General features: G+C 43.0%; 1 protein-coding gene across 1 annotated transcript in view; it reads right to left on the minus strand.

Annotated features, from left to right (window-relative positions):
• Positions 1-23,009, minus strand: part of LOC133350905 (teneurin-3-like) — a 490,302-nt gene that overhangs the window by 43,964 nt on the left and 423,329 nt on the right. The window contains 6 exon segments of the mRNA XM_061565743.1: positions 2,403-2,652; positions 5,644-5,791; positions 5,902-6,165; positions 10,143-10,404; positions 17,217-17,336; positions 18,466-18,688. Of these exon segments, the coding sequence (XP_061421727.1) occupies positions 2,403-2,652; positions 5,644-5,791; positions 5,902-6,165; positions 10,143-10,404; positions 17,217-17,336; positions 18,466-18,688 (1,267 nt within the window).

The raw sequence follows: 23,009 nt of genomic DNA on the forward strand, positions 1-23,009 counted from the left end.
TCACATGCCCACTCAACTCCATGCTCACGATATCACATATGCGTTCACTGCAGCAAGAAAAGGTCTGAGGAAGTTAGGGATTTTTTTTTACATGACACCAAATTCCATAAGCTACGTTTTTTGCTTTTTTTTTACTTAAAACTTTCGTGACTGCAGGAATTCATATTCTTTGGTTCTTTCGGTAAAGTCACGTAGATAGAAAAATAATAATAAAAATGAAGTGAATAATTTTTATAAAAATAAAATAAAAAGATTTGAATACAAATCTTGTTATTTAACTTTTTATATTTTATTCACTTAATTTGTATCATTTTTCTATCTACATCACTTTACCAAAAGAACCAAAGAATACGTTATTAGCTATCAACAATTTTTTTTTTCATTACACACAACTGTTAAAATATATCACGTATAACAGTTTTTCAAAACTAAATTACGCCACCTGCAAATTTATTTTATCTCCTGTGAAAGTACATTACATTAATCATTTATTCATTAACATTTAGAAAAAAAAATCTGTGATCGTTATGGATGACCATACCACACAATCCGTTTTGCGATTCATTAGTGCTGCGTAATTACATTGCTAATTGTCTTCAGAAATTTCGAGTTGCACCAGCATCGTTGCTGGGAACTAATTGATTAGTTCGAAGAAATTTCAGATATGCCAGGCCATATGAAGCTTGTTAAGGTTTCAAATAAATAAAATTCAGGTTTTTATAAAGAATAAACATCCACTTTGTACAAAATGAGACAATTTAGCCCCCCCCCCCCTACTAAAATATCGGTTTGCCAAAATAAAAGAAAAATGCAAAGATTAAAATACTTGTGGGCAAAATCTTTAATTTTAAAAGGCCCTTTATGCTTGAAATATTACTACCAGAGCTTAATTTCAACCCGAGCTGTCAGGGGCAGAGTTCCAGAAAATGTGTCCTTTCCAGGAGTGTCTGGAAGGAGGGGGCGGGCAGGGTTGAAGGGCTCTGGGAAATATTCCACGATAAATTGATTCCTGCTTACAGTGGTACAATGTAAGCCGTACAAACTCTCTGCTCCCATTCCTTAATTGGCATTAGTTGACATGAGACAGTGTCCGTGTGCAAATTGGACCTACAGAGGTGACGCCATGGAAATCTGGGTAGAGGTGGAATCCGCCAGACGTGGCGAAGAGTGATGGCGAATACAACCTTCACAAAATAATGACCAACAACCAAAAAATATTGTCTCTTGGGAACGGTGAAATAAAATGCGAAAGATTATTTGCAAAAAAGCCACATTCAGGATAATGAATCATGCTGTTGTTACAGCTGCCGCAATGTTAGAGGCGGTGGGGAAACATCCATGTCCTTGGATCAACGCTATCCGACTCAATAATATCGCAGCATCCACAAGGAATTCGGTTATATGATGCCCAAAAAACCCCATGTCATTGTCTGTTAATTAATTAATTCGTTATTGGGCATTGTCACAAATTATATCACTAATATCCTGTCAGATGTATGTAAAGAAAGCTCTTTTAGAACGGGCTGTTGTCTGGACTTTAACCCAGCATGTGTGTCTTCTCTATCCAATACATAACAATTATTATTATTGCTTTAACACATGTATTGGATTTTTTTCTTCCATTGCCCTGGATCATTTCAATCTCCTCGTGCTTTAAAAAAAACGTGTTTTTAACCGTCCCCTAGAAGAAGAAGTGTTGATGCAGCGAGTACAAATACGTAACGATACCGCGGTCAGATTGAGACACGTGGAATGGAAATAATAAAATAAAAAAAATAAAACATAATAAAGTATTATTATGTTTTATTTTTTTTACTTTCTTATTTCCAATACTTTATGTTTTATTTTTATTATTTTATTATTTCCATTCTACGTGACTTTACCGAAAGAACCAAGAAGAATTATCATTATTATTATTACTTTAACAAATATATTGGATTTTTTTTCTTCCATTGCCCTGGATCATTTCAATCTCCTCGTGCTTTAAAAAAAAGTGTTTTTAACCGTCCCCTAGAAGAAAAAGAAGAAGTGTTGATGCAGCGAGTACAAATACGTAACGATATCGCGGTCAGATTGAGACACGTAGAATGGAAATAATAAAATAATATAAATAAAACATAATAATACTTTATTATGTTTTAAAACATAATAATACTTCATAATGTTTTATTTTTATTATTTTATTATTTCCATTCTACGTGACTTTACCTAAAGAACCAAGAAGAATTATTATTATTACTTTAACAAATATATTGGATTTTTTTTCTTCCATTGCCCTGGATCATTTCAATCTCCTCGTGCTTTAAAAAAAAGTGTTTTAACCGTCCCCTAGAAGAAGAAGAAGTGTCGATGCAGCGAGTACAAATACGTAACGATACCGCGGTCAGATTGAGACACCTCACCGCAATTCAAAGACGCTAGTGACATTTCCCGAAGGAAGGATGCGTCGCACGAAGTTAAAGTCACCGACGTAGAGGCTGCCGTCGGGCGCGCACGCCAGGCCCATGGGGGCCAGCAACTTGTTGCCCTCGGCGACGCCGTTGCAGCTGGGGCAGGAGATGCTGCGTCGGCGCCCGTTGCCCATGACGCTGGAGATCACAGGGGGCAGCTGCCACACCAGCACGCTCTCCCCGCTGCCTTTGTGCACCGTGCCTGCAGCAGAGCAGCACGACGCCACGGTTAAAGCATCAGCAGCAGCATCAGCAGCAGCATCAGCAGCAGCAGCATCAGCAGCAGCATCAGCAGCAGCAGCAGCATCAGCAGCAGCAGCATCAGCAGCAACAGCATCAGCAGCAGCAGCATCAGCAGCAGCAGCAGCATCAGCAGCAGCAGCTTCCTTATCTTTCGATTTAAAGCTTTCGTGACTGCAGGGATTCATCTTCTTGGTTCTTTCGGTCAAGTCACATAGAAGGGAAATAATAAAATAATAAAAATAAAACATAATTAAAAATAATTCTCACGACGTTTCGGCCACAACGCAAGCAGCCGTCCTCAGGTGAAGACCAGGTCTGTCCGGGAGACAGCGTCTGACAGACCTGGTCTTCACCTGAGGACGGCTGCTTGCGTTGTGGCCGAAACGTCGTGAGAATTGTATTTTATTATGTTTTATTATTTTATTATTTCCCTTCTACGTGACTTTACCAAAAGAACCAAGAAGAAGCTTCCTTATCGTTATTTTGTCTTACGAAGTATGTGCAGTTACCCGAAGGTTCATTTCTCCGGGAATATATCCGGGGAGTGTGATGGGGGTGGGACATACATATTTTTAAGAGCTCAACCCCAGACAACTCGAGCTGTAAGTCTGATGAAAAATTATTTTAGAAAAAAATTATCCCAACCGTTACATGGCCTGGTAGCAGCTTGTTGGTGATAATAGCTGTGATAGTCCATTGGAACCTCATTTGCCAGTAAAAATATGATAATTGTTTTTTTACCCTTCTATCTGGCAACAAAACTGACACCTTTTTTTACAAGGAGTCATGTTTACATAGACCACAATACCTGCAGGCATAATGCAAACAAAAAAAATAACTCTGATAATGTGCACTGTCCTTGAAGTTGATTGGTCCACACCCGAGAACAGCTTTCCTTAGAGTCATGTGAGACTAGGCTCTAAGGAAAGCTGTCTCGGGTGTGGACAGTGCACATTATCAGAGTTATGTTTTTTGTTTGCATTATGACTGCAGGTATTGTGGTCTATGTAAACATGACTCCTTGTAAAAAAGGTGTCAGTTTTGTTGCCAGATAGAAGGGTAAAAAAACAATTATCAGCTGTGATAGTGTTTAGCAATTAAAATAACATTAATCAATATTATTTTATTCACTTTATTATTTATTATTTTATTGTTATTTGTTCTATCTACGGGACTTTACCGAAAAGGACCATAGAATATAACATTAATAATATTTAAGTGATTTGAAAAACTACATCTTCCATGGTTTATAATAACCATCGTTTAGTCTTATGTACTGTGGGGCATGTGTCAGCAAGCAGCTATCAAGACAAGTAGGGTGGAATTATGAATCGATGAATGTAAATTCTCAAATTCACAATACTTGCACATAATTGTTTTTGTAATGATCAATGGTTTACGATCGATGTATGTTGTATGTAATGGGTTCACATCATCGCAGAAGCAAATAGAGGTGCTACGATTTATTGCAACATTTGTTTTACTTCATATATAGCTCCAAATAACCAGCCTAAACCAAAAAATACAACTAAACTGAAAACAGAATGATAAAATAATTCCCTATCACGGTTTCCAAGTTATGTGGTAACCCCCATTAGTTTAAACTTATAATGATGATTGGAAACCACTTCTATGCATCGAATCGATACATTCATTATCGGTTATGGTGATAATATTGAAGGATTATTTCATGAATCGGGTCACATAATAAATGTTTAAACTGTGCAGAAAAGGAAATGAGTAGAGAAAGGGTGGGGGGGGGGGGTCAACTCTGATCTCAAAGCCATCAGCAATCCAAGTGAAAAGCACAGAAAAAATGGCTCTGCAAATGTATACAACAGGATATGGACCCCTGCACAAGGGCACCTAGGTGGTGAATAGAAGCCAAATTACACATTTGTTTGAGCTGTTCCTTTATTTAAGGAGGATCATGAGTCGTCCAGTTATGTAACATAACTAACCCTCATAGTAACACAACCACAAGAGCATTTGCTCATGTATGGAGATTCATGGAGATATATATGGAATCTCCATGTGTAGAAAATAGACTTTTTGTGTTTACTTGGTTGTCCTTCCCCTGCACCTCCGATTAGCACGGTTGGCTACGTACGGTGCTAAAGAAGTTCAACATACATACAAGATTTGATTGAAGAGGACAAACAGCTGTATTACAAGCTTCACGGTAGCGATGCAAGATTTGTCATATATACCTCGACACATCCAAAAAGCGTGCACATGTGCTTGCACCATCCCTCCTGGGCCAAGCAGACAGAACGGTTGTCGGTCAGGGATGTATATTGCTCGCTGAGAATTCGTACGACACGAACCGTGAAGAAACCGAAATTGAGTGAATCTCAGCGAGACTGATTTGATACCTCAATAAATAAAGTCCCATATGTCAGCCCACCGCCATTCAGGAACGAGACGTGCCAGCATATTTTGCCGCAGAATTATGGCACGTGTGCGTGGATCGTACGGTCGCAGCAAAGCATCTCTGATTATCGAGGTTGGCTACGTATAGTGCGAAAGAAGTTCTACATACATACATACAATTAAGAAAATATGCAGGTTATCTAACTGCATTAAAGGATTGCTAAACCAATTGAAAACTGAATGATTTTCAAGCATTACAATTATGAGATGAGGAAATTATGGCAATCTTCATCTGTAAATGTTTGTCAAATGATGCTTGTGTAAATCATATTTAACTTGAAATGTCAGATGACCTTAGACGTTTGTCTTGACTGGTCTTAACATAAAAAGCTTCGGGCCTTGCCCTCTGCTTGGCCTTGACCTGGTGGCTGCTACACTACACTTTGACCTCAGCATTGTGGTTTTCAGCCTCGATCCTCACCTCACGGGTTCCAGCCTTGAATCCACTATCGACCAGATGCCAAATATATACGTACATATCCCGAAGTGTGCAATTGACGGATTATGCGCAACTTACTGCTGTGTACATCGAACACATGGTGGTTGCTGAGAGTCCATCCTCCCAGCCTGGCCGAGTCCACCGTGAGGGCCGGCAACACCGCGCTGCGTCGCTCCCAAATCACCAGCGTGGGGCACGGCTCGTACTCGTAGCCCACGGACACCAACTGCGGGGGGCACACGGGGGGGGGGGGGGTTGATGCTCTTGTTCTGACGGCGAAAGCATAGGGGGGGGGGGGGGGGCTGTGCGAGTGGGTGGCGTTGCAGGTTCACCCACAGCCTGGGCATGTCCCGTGACGGGCTGTCCGTAGGCGTCGGTGCTGTCCCACTGGAAGGTGTGCCGCAGGCCAGGCGTCGCCGGGAACCACGTGTGGAAGAGCCGGCCCTCCACCGCGACGGTGAGGTGCACTTTGAGCAGGTTGAAGGGGATGGAGGCTGGCGTGAGGATGATGGTGAGCAGAGACTTGTAGCCCACTGCACGGCTGCTCAGGTAGACCAGCTGGAGGTCGCTACCGGGTAGAGGGATGACGTCCTGGACAGCCTGACGGAGGAAGAAGGTGGGAAAGTAGCAAAGTCAAAATGCAGAGGGTAAAACTGTGCATTTAGGAAACTGGACCAGTGTCCTATAATCCTGCCTTACACTTAGCATGTTCACGTGTACACATACACGTACAGCCCTTTTATCAGTCTACTGGTGCATAATGACCTCCCCAACACCGTGTGTGTCATGGGGGTTATTTTACTATGCTTAACCGTGATGGTCAGTGTGGGTTGGTAAAGATTGGGAGCATGGATGTGGGAGAGTTGGAGTACAGTACAATAATACATGTTCTGTGGGGCTCTCATAGCCCCGCATAAATATGCTTTGTGCATGGTGGTCACCCATCCAAGGACCATCCAGGCACAAACCAGGTTGGCCTTCCAGATCAGACGATATCAGATGCATTCTCGGCAATTTGTTCATAGGTTCACGTAGCATTAGATTGAATAATGATGTCCTTTACTTATTAAGGAATACATCACTGAGTTTCAAGACTCTTCTTAAGGTGGGTCCTGCATAGGGATGTTTGGCCATTATACTCATAGTTCTTTCGGTAAAGTCACGTTGGTAAAAAAGTGACATTAAAATTAATCAAAAATTAAATAATAATAATAATGTTTGGCCATTTCCATTTAAAGCTTGAAACCAATCAGCTGACAGCTGTATAAGATGGTTCAGGTCTCAGAGCAGTTTACCGGTGCCAATGTTTCGTTATCCCAGTGGCGAGGTGCAACTTTGATCACACGTACGCAGGCAATGGAGATCTTGTGTACTTGTGTCCTTTTTACACGCTTTTATTTAACTCACTCTGTCTGTTGTTGTTGTCGTTGTTGTTTCCTCAAATCTTGTAACTCCATTTTAACCCACTTCCCAATGTGGTATCGACTGCAAAACTTGGTATACTTATGTCATACTGATGACAATACTATATTCTATCATAAAACATATTTTTAAACACTTTTTTTATATGTTATGTTTCGGCTTGGGTCTAATTGTCCACGGTAAACTAACGTTGGCTGTAATTGGCCACGGTTCCTTACGTTATGGCAAGCTTCGGGGCCACTTCCCGGAGTCGTGAAGTTCTTCCATTACTAGCACGGTACATTTCATTAAAGCGTGTTTTAAAAGTTTTATTTTTAAATATTACTTATTTAATCACAGTAACTGTCGAAATGTATATTCACTCACGTGCCTCCTCTTGCCCCCCCACCCCCACAAATGCAATTTGTGTATTGCCATCAGACAACAATGATCTACTTCTGAATGCCAATGCTGTTTATAGCAGCAACAACAAAAAATAACAGGTCTCGATGTGAAGTGGCAACCAAACTTGCTTGGCATAATGCAAGCGACGCCATTGGGAAATTTATGACCACAACCTTCAATCCGCTGTCACGGCGATTGCGGTGACCATTGTCATCAGCGGCCTTATTTCCGTCACTGTTTGCACCGCCAAATACTTTTTGTTACACTGCGCATGAATTATTTATAATGTCACGGCCGAAGTCGTTAGTACAGTTTAAGAGGAAGAACATTTCATGAGGAAATGGTTGAAGGGAGCTGCCCTATGAACCTGAAGACATTAATTTTCATACTCTTTCATTTTCAGTAAGACGCACATTCATTACTCTGTCTCGTAGTGTTTAGCAGCAGATTGCTTTCCCTCTATTTTGAATCGAGAATGATATACCAAGTGACATGTATTACTGAACAGTGCATTTTTTTCCACTTGTAAAAAAGAAATGTTTTTTTTTTATTTGTATGAATTTTTTGACAATATAATAAGTACAACACAGTATTTAATTTAAAGTGGTGGTTTTATGCACAAAATTGTCAGCGGCAACAAATTATAACAACAACAACCGCCATTCAAGTGCACATTGTACGGTCACATCAGAAGAGCATCTGCCCCAGGGCTGTGTGCACTTTAAGACCATGGCAGGGTGGTGAAGGCTTGTTTACACGAGGTCACGGGACACGGCCAGATGGCAGAAGTCGGAACCGGTCCACGCCGTCCCACATGGCCAGTTGTGGCAGAAGCCTTTGGCTCGTGAAGGCTCTCCAAGGAAAGCATCGCAGTCCCTTGGCACTGCCAAATGATGTTTGGCCAGAAGACTTCACAAGAGTTTGTCCCCTCGAGGGACACTGGTACAATGTCTCTTTTTTTTTGACGTAATTTCTTGAATCGTGGCTATTTATTTTAGTATACTCATGTTAACGACGCGTGCATATGCATTGTGGGACTACGCTTGGATGAGTATGCACCTGCTTGCACATAAACAGACTTAAAATAAATATTCACAATTAATGTAAGATGGGGGTGGAGCGGTGGCAAAGGAGTTAACGCCACTGCACTATGAATCCGGTGAACTGAGTTTGACTCCCTGACTTGGCTAACATCAGCGGTGAGTGATATCTAAAACGGTCCTCCACTAACCACCCCTTCGTCAACTTGAGCTGACCAAGCTGGTGAAGTATGGTCAAACAAGCCCCATGACTGACACGAGGCCTTGATCCAGCAGTGGATTGGTAAAGGACGATGTGTTGTTATGTTTAATTAAAAATATATTTATAAAGTGAAAATGTAACGGTGCAGAATTGCAACGTATTCCTCACGCCACTGCTGGAAGAGGGGTCTCCAGCAGAGCAAGCTCTAGAGAGCCCCTCTCGAAGGTAATTTGGCCTACTCTTCCACGGTGGCTAAACATCCTGAAAGAGGTGGGAATACCTAACCCCACCGCATGTGACTTGCCGATTGACCAACTAGGGTGTAGCCATTTATACTCAGCATATGTATTTGTTCCTGGAGGAATCCGATGAGCTATGAAGTCCATCAGATTGTCAGTTTTGTTGCCAGATAAAAGGGTAAAAAAACAATTATCATCTTTTTCACCGGCAAATGAGGTACCAATGGTGTAAATGCTTACCCCGAGTTCTCATACTCTGATGGTGCATTGTCTTTGAGTTGTGTGCCTTTTGGCGTCATCTGGTCCAACCCACGTGAGACTAGGCTCTAAGGAAAGCTGTCTCGGGTATGGACCAATCAACTTCAAGGACAGTGCATACATTATCAGAGTTATGTTTTTTTTGCATTATGACTGCAGGTATTGTGGTCTATGCAAACATGACTCCTCGTAAAAAAGGGTGTCAGTTTTGTTGCCAGATAAAAGGGTAAAAAAACAATTATCATATGAAGCTCTTTTTCACATATGTCCAGTAGGGCAGGGTCAGCAAGTTACATCGACTGCTGGGTTAACACAGACAGAGACCAAATAGAAACGGCACCCTTAAGGTTGCAAGCGCATTGGCACTATCCATTATACCATAGCAGCTTCCATTTAAAAAATATATATGATGTCAAAAACTATCTATACACGTTGGTTCTTTGGGTAAAGTCACGTAGGTATAAAATAAAATAAATCACGACGTTTCTATTGCAACACAAGCAATCATCAGGTGGGAAAACCACAGCAATATTTTTTTTACTGAAGTGGGAGAGAGAGCTGCCGTGGCAAGAGGTTATATGGGAAAGAAAGGGGGGAGGGGCAAGGTGGGGAGAGAGAGGGGGGGGGGGCTGTGTGAACACGAGGAGAGGGGACGACATGAGGCTGGGGGGGGGGGCAGTGCTGGAAGTGGGAGGCCGAGGGAGCTGGGGATGCAGGGGGGGAAGATAACTCGGAAAAATAGAGCAGTACCCGGCAGATAAGATAGACAACAACCATAAAGCAGTTACGGTTTTACCTGGTTAATAACATCCTTCCCAAAAAAAATCTTGCTGTGGGTTTCCCACCTGGTGATTGCTTGTGTTGCAATAGAAACGTCGTGATTTAATTTATTTTCTACCTACGTGACTTTACCGAAACAACCAAAGAGTATGGATTCCTGCGGTCACGAAAGCTTCAAATCAACTCTATATTTGTTCCTTTTTTCATCTGTTGTCACTTTCTTCCGAGGACGCACGTCTCAGCGGGGCACACCTGTATCTCGGGCACGACGGTGCCCGAGGGCTCGCACGCCCCGGGTCCCGAGGGCAGCAGAGAGGGCAGCAGCAGCGGCGCGGGCCGCGGCAAGCCGCTCACGTCGCACGTGGGGATCTCGTTCTCCTCTCGCCGCATCACCACCGTCTCCATAACGACAAAGTGGTCCCACGGCAGCCAGAGAGTGCGCAACTGCGTGGGGAAGGGCGGCCTCTCAAACTGCAGGGTGGACGCGACACCACCACTCGCCATCAGGTCGAATCTGGGCCCGGGGTCGAGAAAAAAAATAACGATCAAATGAAGAAGCCAGGAGCCAGCCCATTAAACAGTTGAAAGCTCGGACAAAGCGTAACTAGAATGAAGAGCTCTTGCGGAATGGCCGTGTGGTGCAACCAACCTGACACCAGGCGATCCCGATGCAATTAAGTCGTCGGTACTAATGCCCATAATTGTGATTTGAAATAAATAAAGATTGGCGCAATGAAAATGTATTTTCATTACGCATGTTGGTATGCACTTAAAAAACACTTAGTGCTATTAATTCAAATGTGGTGGTCACACAGGAGTGGCCTTCCTACGTACTTGCCAGACAGTGGGTTGAATTAAACATTAATACCGAGAGAGAGAAAAAAAGGACAACTGAAATTTCACTTCATGCATCTCTTGTGATGAGACAATTTTAAGTGAGAGGGATTTACTTGATGTATTTGTTGTTTTCACATTTGGCATTGTAGTGCTTTCCAGATGATACAGATTTTTTTTCACGGTCACCAATGTTGTATAAGAACCGGTATGACTAATTCACTAAAGCATATCATTATAGCAAGCTTATACAATTCTTAAATCAGACCTGATTAAGATACAGCCCATTATTGGTTTATTGTAATTAATTATTATGATTGGCTTCATTACCATTTTCCATTTAAATACTTGGTGCCTTAATGCAATTGCTTTGCAACCCATTACAAACCGAATACATGAATACATTACGGAACAACTGACGTGTGTGCACGTGTGTGTGTTAAAAAAAACATCCACACTTTCATTTAAGCGTGACGGATCTTTGCAATAGCTGACAAAAAAATTAAAACGTACGTGAAAGCCGTAAAATGTGTCAGCTGATTGCTTGCATCAAACACAACGCTGCACTTTTGTGTCATCCCACCGAGCTTGTCACTTTCTTACGTTTATGAACACACACACACGCACGCGTCTGTGGGATGTGATGGAGTTGCGATGAACATACACGCGTCTACGTGGTGCAATGGCGTCTTGATGGAGAGCTGGTGTGTTCAAAGGAAATGGGGGCACGGCGTGCTGAGTGGATCCGCACTGAAGCAATTGACATTATCGATGCAACAACAAAACATATACATCCGATAGCGAAGAGATGTACTGAGGCTCTTCACTCAAGGAGGGGCGAGTGCACACAGCCGGAGTGAACTTTCTCTCACAAATTCTATATGAACGAGTTAAGATCACCTTGAAAATGAAGTATGCCCTGAAATATCTATGAATTGCTATTTTATAGAACAGGATATTAGCAATTGTTCCATACAGATTATTGTGCAAATTGTCTTGTAACTGAAGGAGAATGCATTTCCTTGCAATGGTGGGAATTGGCTTTGAGTACTGTAGATGAGCCTCAGATTAGCCAAATATCATCATCATCAGCCGCCGCCATGATCTAACCACTGCTGAATGACCAATATATGAGTCCAAATGTTTGTTAATATTTTGTATGGATGGATGTTGAACTTCTTTCACACCATACTTAGCCAACCGTGCTGATCCAATATTATAAATGACTAGCTTTACTACCCGGCTTCGTCCGGGACTTGGATTCACCACGCCCGGCCGCCTTTGTCCCCCCAGTGGCGATGTTCACACACCACACGAGTTACTCGTTTGAGGCTGAGTCGACCTAGGGGAGGCCCAGGAGCGGTTGAGATAATCGTCACCGGTGGTGGCCGTGAGCGGGAATCGAACTCGGGTCGCCGGGTTCGTAGCGCGGCGCGCTAACCACTACACTACAATGCGTTACGCTTCCACGTGCGCGGGTCACATGACAGATTTGACGTCACAGCTCACTTGCCGTGCAAAAATAATCTCTGCATTATTGAGCTCCCCCCAATAAAAAAACACAAAAGTGTATTTTTTTTATAATTTTTCATGGTGTACAGTCTGGAAAGTACCCACATGGCAAATTTCAAGTTTTTTGCATGTCGGGAAGCACGCTAAACATTTTGAACAGATACACATAATCACAACTTTGCCTTTTTTATATATGGAGATAAGATAATTTACAGTTCTTTGTTAATCACTTGATGGATGAAGGCCTGTGTAGGCCATGGAGGTTGTTTACCAAACTTCAGCACGCTGGTCAGTATGAATTGGTCAAGCAAGGGTCCACCTTTAGATATCATTCGCCATGTGATATCTATCTCAGGTCGCCGCATTCAGAGTAGAGTGCGCTCACCACTGCATCGCTATTCACCCTATGGTGTATGTAAACGCATTTTGTCAGTTTTCCTATGAATTAGCAAGTCCAGTATTCCTCTCAGTTTTAAGTGTCCTATAAATTACCATTTAAATTAACGAGCCTTCAAAACAATTACGTGCATTTCGCATTAAAAAAAAAACATACACAAAATCATTCAGATTACGCCTCTTAATAATGCTGGACATCTCAATGCAGCCAAGTGTGAGGAAAGCCACAAGCAGAATGTATATAATTTGTGTCAAAACACACCATTTGAAAATGATTTGTAATGTCCACCAGCACCATTAATACTGCAGTCATTACAGGGATCGCGTAAGCGAAAGCCGCGCACATAAAACAGCATCATTTCGCTTCGACCCACACGCACACCAATTGCAAACGGCGGTCCTGCAATTTTTCAAGGTACAAGTCATAAATACACGTCAACAACACTTCAAATACCGCGGCCTGAGTCATTCGCCTGATGTAATTTCAGGTATGGATGGCTTTTGTTGTAATACGCCGCTGACAGTTATTCTGATGGAGAGATTGCTATAGCGGGATGTAAATTCTAGACACAACCGAAAGCGTCACGCGGCATCCGCAGAGATTGCACGGCTGAACGTCAACGGCACTTGGCATTTGGGCGGGATTCAATACCATAAAGGACGCCAATGTTATGACATGACCAGCAATGTGAATGCACACCGCTAGAAATTGACAGGTAGTTATATATGGACGATGGTATAAAAGAGTTTACTTTAATTAAGGTACACTTATAGCAATCCAAAACGAAATTTAATCTGTGACTTCACTGATTTATTGAACAGATGGGTGGGTTTTGCGAGTCTCCGATGTTAGAGTAATGATCCCATATTTCGAGGTGTGAGGTTCATTTACAGGCCCGAGATGAATGGTTTGAGTTTCCACTGCCCCCTCTGGCTGTAAAATAATCCAACGGGCAGCTCGAATAACATTCAACTTAATGAGTTACACACGAGATCACTGGCATATGAACTCATGCATCGCTGACTATGAGCCCCGATTAACAAGCAGAAATTAACAAACTGCACACAATACAGACTTTAAAAGATTTAGTTTTGGAACAGCCAAGCCAGATATGTGTAGCTGTTCACTGTTAAAGCAAAATGATCAAAATGGTTGCACGTGCACGTATGCGAACACCATCAATGAATGGCACAAATGCAACAAATGGGTTTATATAATACACAACAAGTAAGTATTATTTTAATAACAGATCTTTTTTTTATTAATATATCTCTGTTAGCCACAGACAATGACTACGGCATGGCTTAGAGGAGGGTGGTTCAATGCAGAGGTCATATTGCAGAGGAGGCATTTAATGTCGTCATGCCCAGCACTACTGAAATTGCCCAATAAAAGTGTGCCAGAACCCAGCTGCATGGTTACACATATTTTTTATTCTTCTTCTTTATATTCTATGGTCAATTCACTGCTAGATAAGAGGTGTTCCATTGCTGTTTCAGTCGTGGAGGTTGTTTGATCACACCTCACCACACTGTTCAGTGCAGGTATGTGAAGGTGAGGAGGTGGGGGTATGGGGGTGAGATTGGACTAGTTAAGATATCACGCACCACTGGCGTTAGCAGTGGGCGCGAATCAAACTCAGGTTTGCCCCGGTTTAAAGAACACATTCCTGCGGAGGGAGCTGGTAGGAACGTTGGGTTGATCGGCCAATGGCCAGGGTCAACGGCGGCGTGGTGTATTCCGCAAATATGGCTGACTGTGAGGGCGGGCACAAGCCGGCGTGAGTAGGTTAAACGTTGAGTTTTATAAGGGCACCACGGGGTGACCAGCCCCTCCCCACCCAGCCCCACCCCTCCCACCCCCCACCCAGCCCCACCCTCCCCACCCAGCCCCTCCCCACCCTCCCGAACTCAGCCCCTCCCCACCCTCCCAACCCAGCCCCCCCCTCCCCACCCAGCCCCACCCTGCATGACGGACGGACGGACACAATAATCCCCTGTGGGCTGGTGTAACCTTGATGTTCCTACCAGTAAAATGCAGTGCTCTCACTACTGTGCCACTCCTCCACCCAGTCAATGGCAATTGCAGTACTGTATTTTCAAACCTTTTTAGACGCCAATGCCGCGGTGATGGCATTTGAGAAGTGAACAATGCTGTCGCTACCATTAAAATGCAATCATTTCAGATTGGTGGAATTATGCAACGTTTAAAAAAAAATGTCTGCACAATGCCACCATAGAACATGTGAGATGCTGCCTTGCAGCAATAATTCCACCAGTTGAAAACTATTGTGCTAGGCAATTATATATTTATATATAAAAAGGCAGCATTAATGCCTCACGTGGTCAGTATTCACACACGCATCTTGGCACCCCATAAGTCTATGACCAATCACCCCGAATGGAGTCGAACTTATAAATTCTCTAAAGCTATGCGGAGCTCTGTTAGTACTTGGATAGGTGACTGCCTGGGAATGACAAGAGCAGTGGGCTGCGAGATGGTAGCTCAAGGAGATGGCAGTCCAGCAAAAAGGATTCCTGAATCTTTGCGGCGCTTTTGAGTGTTGCCCCCCCCACCACGCCCCTCCTATGCGTGGGGTTTTTCTCTCGGCCAAAACCTCGCCGGGCAGAGTCATTCTAATTAAGAGTTCGCAGGACTCGGTGACATGTTCCTGGGTGCAGTGAATAAATAAAGGAGCGTAGTTTCGTAGGTCGCGCTCAAGTTAAGAGTAATTTTCTTAGGTGTTTTCGGTAAAGTCACGTAGGTAAAACATCAAAATTAATGAAAATAAAATAAAAATCACGACGTTTCGGAGGCAACACAAGTCTCCGTCATCAGGTGGGACTGTCACAGCCAGATTAGCTGCATTAAGTGAGGCAATGATTCAAGATGTAATCCCTTAAAAGCGAGTTGAGGGGGGAGGAGAGGGGGGGCTCATCAGAATGTGGTAGCCAATGAATGGAACGTATCGGGAGGGAGGGGGGGGCTCAAAAACGGCACGGAGTGCCACGTACAACGCAGACTTGTATTGCCTCCGAAACGTCGTGATTTTTAGTTTATTTTATTTTCATTAATTTTGATGTTTTTACCTACGTGACTTTACCGAAAAAACCTAAGAATATGAATCCTTGCAGTCACGAAAGCTTCAAATCTAGAATTAAGAGTCATCTTAACACGTAGGTCTTCGTGACCGATATCATCCATGAAGAGTGCCGATGACCAAATCACCCGGACAGCATCCGATCTTGTTAAGATCTTGGAAGCCCTCGGAAGCCAAGCAGTTTGAGCCTGGATTTGTGAGTGGGTATGATATCAATGTTTACCCTCTCCAAACACATTCTCATTCAATATAGGCAGCTGAATTGTACGCAAAGTACCGTGTTAAAAGTGTGATAAGTGGGTTCAAGCCACGTTTGTAACTCTGCAGTTGCAGAAATTGGACTCTTTTGGGCAGCTTTCTTTATAAGCAGTTGTTGTGCCCCCACCTATTGTTATTTACCAAATTCCAAGTACTGTAAACGTACTCAGCATTTCTCAGCAGATGGGCATCACAGTGGCTAGGAGATGTTAACTACCTCGCCTGGTATACAAGAGGTCGTGGGTTCGATCCCGACCGTGAGGACTGTATATTTGGAATTTGCGTGTTCTCTCCGTGGTTGTGTGGATTTTTACCCGGGTCCCCCCGTTTTTCTGAAAGAGAACTATATAGCTCATTGGGCCTTACCTGGTGAAATAAAACGAGTTGAGTTTAGATGCATCAGAGTCAAGGAGGGTGCCTCCTAATTATGTTCGTTTGCCAATACTATTCCCCGTGAATGGCTTTATAAACTATTCAACGTTTGAGTGGCAAGATTCATTTACCAGGACCAATTACTTTATTTCAACAACTTGACCAATGGTCCATGGCTTTCATTTTGAAATTAAAAATAGATGTATTCAAGTGAGGTTGGAGAGAGGCTCAAATCAATATGCTAAATCGGAGAGCTGAGAACATAAACAGCAAACATTCGACCAAACAAAAACAAAACTCCACGAGGTATTAGCAGCATCATAACTTGGCTTGCACTGCAATGCATCATCATGATTCGTGGTTGTGATTCAATTAATTTATCCCATTTTAACGGTGCTGTTTGTGATTGTTTGTCAGCTTTTTAACATCTCATTTGTACATTGTAGTGCAATGTATTGGCCTAAATGTAACATTAGCATATATTTTCCACAAATTCTAATACATGTTTTATATGCCCCATTTGAGACGCACATATCACGAATGCTAGAATTTGATTTTAATCAATTCACACGTGCGTCCTCGCATCTCTGATAGTGGGTATGAAATACACTCCACAAACCCAACATCTGTGTGCCGTGCCATTGACGTGACTATGGTGGCTTTGAAATGCATGAGCTTTGACGCTGGCGGAGAGATGTGTGGACAAAGATGCGGATAGCGGCAAAGCTGTGAGTAAAATTACCGCCCTCTCTCTCAGAACTAGACGTCCATGACACAGTCCTGGCATGGAATGGGAGGCCAGGTGACGTGAGGTGGTGTGGTGCAGTGTGGTGCGGTGCGGTGCGGTACGTACGAGCCGTCCTGTCGGGTGAGCGTGTAACCGTGCTGTGGGACATTAAGGAAGGTGATGTTCACGCCAACGAGAGGAAATCCCTCCGAGGTCTGCACCACTCCCCGTACCACGACGGCACTCCTGCAAACAACACATCAATGGCGGATGGGTGACGGGTTTTTTTTTCCTTTTATTTTCTTTCCTCAAACTACAATTTGTTTAGGTTTCACAGTTTTTGTGTTTTCGAAAGAAGGCAAAAAGGCTGAAGGGGACAGGCGGCTGCACAGAAATAAGTCAACAAGTCAAGACGCAGTATAGCTCCGAAAGCCAAGGAGCATCAACAAATAAAAGAAAGAGGTTGTTTTTCTTCCCCTCTGCAGAATGGGAAGGGGCACGGGGAGGGGGGTGGATTCATTGATGGAAAGCAACAGACATCGGTGCTGCAGGGAGTTTAAATGCCCGAGTGCATTTGCAATGATTCAATCACAGATGCATTACTACTATTTTCCGAATTCATTACTCCAAAACACACAGAGCTAAGTACAAGATGTATATTTAAACTAATTATGGATTGTTAAATTGTTTTTGAATTAATAAATATACAATGTATGCAATATATTTACGTGTTTCTAATGAAGAACAAGACGTTGGCATCATACAAACAAACTGTTCGAGGTGAGCATGACACGTTATTAAGCAAATATGCAATGCCAACAGTACAAGATTATATTAATTGCTGAACTTTCAAGACAAATTAACACTTTATTACATCAGCTTTCATGTGTTCTGTCAAGGCAATTTGTTTGGAGAAAATAAATGAGAAACAATTTACAAATACTCCAAGAAACAAGACGTGTTTTTTTCTTTCTTTCAGGGGCGCCTGTGTATTGTAAAGCCAAACCTCGATTTTAATTTCCCGTGATGTAATTCGATACAGAGTAGGCTATGTGTGCCGATGACACGGGACGATTTGTTTCCAAAATTAACTGGGAAAAACCACATCAAAGCATTGCTCACCAATCTGTAGACCAATACGAATTTGCAGATCAGTAGTGGCATTCTACTTTTGACTCATAGGGTTACAAAGGCATTTTCCACATGAGATTGTGGGGCGAGGGTGCGGGGGAGGGGGTGTTTGTGATGTTATCCCATATTTATGCAATCCAACCCATAAACCTTTACTATGACTAATATTGGTCAAGAAACCTTACACGTTACATTTATGTGACCGTCGCAGGGCAAAAAAAGTGCCCTGCGGCAGATCTCTCACCGGCCGAGGAACGGGTTCCCGCCGGGGATGAGATGCGTTGTGCCCAGCAGGAAGCGCATGCGCTCATAGAAGGTAGCTGCGGGCCCAGGCGGTGGCCGGCTCAGAGAGGCCATGGGAGGCTCAGGGAGGAGGGCCCTTGGGTCTGGGGACCCCTGGCACAAGCTGTGAGCCTGGCATGCCGGGAGGCCACAGCAATCCGGGTCGACGCAATCCGCCAGGCCATCTAAGAAAGCGGGAATTCATTGTTTTACCACACTTAAAGCAGAACACGTAACTTTCAATGCACATACACGCAGAAACAGAGATCGTCCAATTTCGATTTAAAGCTTTCGTGACTGCAGGGATTCATCTTCTTGGTTCTTTCGGTAAAGTCACGTAGAAGGGAAGTAATAAAATAATAAAAATAAAACAATAAAATAAAATAATATTATATTATATTATTATATTATTTTATTTTAATAAAATAAAATAATATTATATTATATTATTATTTTATTATGTTTTATGTTTATTATTTTATTACTTCCCTTCTACGTGACTTTACCGAAAGAACCAAGAAGAGAGATCCTCCATATAGAGTTAGAGATTGTTGGGATAAGTGCTGTTAGCAAGCACCTACTAAAGCGAGAATGGCAAATGAATAGGTGGTGTGGCCACCAACATGCCTGGCTGTCTTCGTCTTCCAAATGCTGATGCTTACACACAGCACAAGTACTGCACTACATTAAGGCTCAGTCGACTTAGACAAACTCAAGAGGAGTTTAGATACTATTTGCCACTGTGCCATGGGTTTGGAATGTAACTCATGTTGCTGGTGTCCTCGTGCAGTGAGCAAATTAATGTATCACCCCCCATGTAGTGGAGCGAGAGAGTAGTGTGTGAACACCCAGCATTGGCAGGACATGGTGGGGGCCACGCCACCTTTGAATTTGCTGTGATGGCCTGAACAGGAGCTTTTGCATAGAGAATTTTCCCCAATAGCCTTCGTGGCTATCTGAAAATGTTTTGCCTTTTCCACACAGACAAAACAACACCAACAACACTTTCTAACACTTCCGAATGGTCTAAATAAATAAGCACATATTGGAAGCATGCGGACACTTACATACATATTCTCATTATATTGAAATTTGGTAAAACTTGAGTATTATTTTACCTATGGGAGCCGATGCATGTCATGTCTGTCGTGCTCTGGCTGTTCAGGGAATGCAAATCAACAATGTACTCTCCTGCGTTTCCTGTAACTCAGGGACTTTATATTGAAGGCTACTTACATCTTGGCATTTGGCAGGCAAAACTCAAGCACAGTGCTTACATCCCTCAAGTAATTCAGACACCAGGCTTCAAGACTCAAAATATGATGCAGAGTAGAAAATAATTGTCGGATATTTTTTTTTAAACATGAAATGTGTGGTGAGACCCTGTGGTTAATTTCAGCATTTTTTGTTGATTGAAATGTATGTACGCGTGCGTCTGCTGACGTAAATAAATTGAGCACGATGAAAATCACACCCAAACGCCATGAATCCCAGCCGCAAACATAGAGGATTTCTACGGAGTCCTCTCGCACTCTCTTATAAAGAAACAATTTAATCCGCTGATGGAACGTGCTATAGCTCGTGTCGCGATGAATGTGCGTTGAGTGAAACGTTGCCCAACTTGTACGTTTCTCCGCATCATTTGAATTCTCTGTTACTTCGTTTTTCTTCTAAATGACGCAGAAACACAAAATAAAGTAAATAACGCCTGGCAGTTTCATACGCCGAGAGCCCCCAGGCCACGGTTGTACCATATTAATTGATATCACTGGAGGGCAGCAGTGGCCAAGAAAAAAGCTGCAAGGGTCACAGGCCCATCACCTTTTACTGTCTCTAAGATTTATTTAATTTAGGTATAGAACATGGCTCAGGGGGTGCTGATAAGGATATAAAATACCGAACACTGCGTCTAACATGAAATACACCAGGAACGGCGTCTTAACGACTTTAATGGGTTGTTGAAAAATGAACGTAAAAATGGGTATAACGTGATAGGAAAGACATATTAACCAGTGCCGTGCTGCATACGCTTGGTAGGAAGGACAGCCAATTTTTACATTGGAAATACTTTGAAAAATCTGCAGAAATATTGCAAAAAAAAAAAATCCAATATTTATGCGACTAATAAAAAAAAGCCTGAAATTTCTAGAAATTGCCACCAACTCCCTATGGAATCTGGGCTCTACTCCTTCAAGGAGTCCACTTTGCTCGTGACGCTCAGTAAAGCCTCTTACTGAGGCCACAATATACTACCGCTGTCCACCCTTGCAGTTTTAAGCTCTTAAATATTGAATGCACAGTAAAACCTGCAATAAAAGCACTTTTATATAGCAACCACCTGGCTGTAATGGTCAACGAGTCTTGGAATTTTACACCTTAGACTCACTCTCTGCATATATGCTCTTACAGTACCTCTGATCTTGCAACCGCCTGGCTATAGCAGCAAGTGAATCCTGCAACTTTGCAATTGAGACTCGCTCTCGGTCTGATGTCATGGGGTAAAAGCATATGAACAGTATCTTCAGATAGGTTGGTACGTCTGACATGAGACTCGGGATGACTTTTCAAGTTTGAAATCGTGACACGTTGTAAACCACGTTTTCCACAAATATGATAATATAAAGTTACTATTAAAATGTGTTACCAATTCAGCTGCACATTTAGTCAATCGGCAGGTTGCGTGCGATGGTGTAAAGAGTGGATACTCCCACCGCTTACAAGAAGATGACTGACCAGTGTTGAAGAGTAGGCCAAGCACCCTCGAGAGGGGCCTTCTAGAGCTACCTCCAGTTGAGGCCATTCCAGCAGCAGAGTAGTGAGCAATAAATTACATGGTTGCACCCTTTTCAATTTACAAATATTACTATGTTTATTATGCTTTAAAGGTGAAATTATAGATTCAGGAGACTCTTTAATATCGCGGGGATTACATTCTTGGGAAATGTCGTGAAAGCCACAACCGCAATATTCAAAACTTATTCCTTAACTTAATAATGAGGTTAGGTACACAGCAACCAAAAATAAACACAATAAAAATAAGTACTGTATGGCAAATAAACTAAAAACAATAATTGAAATAAACGTAAAAACCCAATACAAAAAAACATTCTTAGACAATAAATCGTAGCATAAATACTACGAGTGGGAAGTGGTAGTGCTACGGTTAGCGTGCTGCACTACACACCCGAGTTCGATTTCCACTCACGCCTAACACCAGTGACGATTATCTGAACCGGTCCTGGGCCTCCCCTATGTCGACTCAGCATTAAATGATTACTTCGTGCTATGCGTCAATGTTGCCACTGGAGAGACAAAGGCGGCCAGGCTTGGTGCTCGCCACCCACCCCCTTGTGTGTGTGCCGTTCCGGCCTTGCTAACAGCGCTTGCCCCAACGGTGTGTTACTAGGCTGTAGGGGCATTTTTGCCTGTGTCCGCGAGATGCCTGCACGACAAAGGTTGAGGTGCCACTGCCTCGCGTCCCTCGCCCAACCCGCCCTGCACCACGGTACCAGCCAATGATCGGTACTACCGTGCACAGTATGCCAGTGAAAGGCCAAAACTAACGCCCGCGGATAGCTACATTGGTACACAAAGAGGTTGCCCGTCATAGGACAAAACTGTGAACGATAAACCCGCGATAATCAAGGGACTCCCGTACATACACACATATATGAAAACACACTAAACAACACAAGCTTGAAATGAGGCCTGTCACATTGCAAGATTTTACTAAACAAAACCTGCCTAGGATTTTCCTTTGGTGAGCAATATCTAGCCTCTACGTGATCTCAACGAGCCTCATTTGTGCGCAACTACAAGCCGTATTTCAGCATGTTTGTGGCATCACAAGGCAAAGATGGAAACATCTATTGGCTTCATATCTGTGAGCATGGGTCTATTTCATACAGGGGGTGGACCCTTGCCAGCCATCACAATGCAAGAGAGCATGACAATTTTACACCAGCGCATTGGCGTTTAATCTCATTACTTCGCGAGCAAAAGGGTTGACAATTCCAGGAGCACGAGCATGCCAATTATGTAAAATCGGCACGCCTATTGTGCAGCCATGCTGCTAAGCCTACGGCACATTCGGTGTAACCTCCGGCGTAGAATGCGGGCTATGAAGGCGGAGATCCTGACCGTAAAGCTGGTGGTGAGTGTGTGTCGCAAAAATATACTTCACACTGAGTAAACTGCGGAGGTGACCTCTGACCCCGGACGGCACATTACTCTGACACGAGGGTCACAAGGGTTGATGTACTTCAGCGGTTAAAACAAACGGCTGTGCACAGACGGTGCCAAAAAGAAAATCCTTATACCACGTGCATGTTCGCCACGATCTGCCGGCTAACTTCATGTGAGGGGGTGTCACCTTCAAGTGACCTTCTGCACATGCTATATGTACATTATACACAACAACCACATACAAAAATACATGTACATGTTTAACAGTTTGTTGATTTTGTATAGCTTTTAATACATTCCTTGAGGCAAAATTGCCACTTA

This window comes from Lethenteron reissneri, chromosome 35 (assembly GCF_015708825.2).
Source record: "Lethenteron reissneri isolate LAM-NWPU_2019-01 chromosome 35, ASM1570882v1, whole genome shotgun sequence".
Taxonomy (NCBI): Eukaryota; Metazoa; Chordata; class Hyperoartia; order Petromyzontiformes; family Petromyzontidae; genus Lethenteron; species Lethenteron reissneri.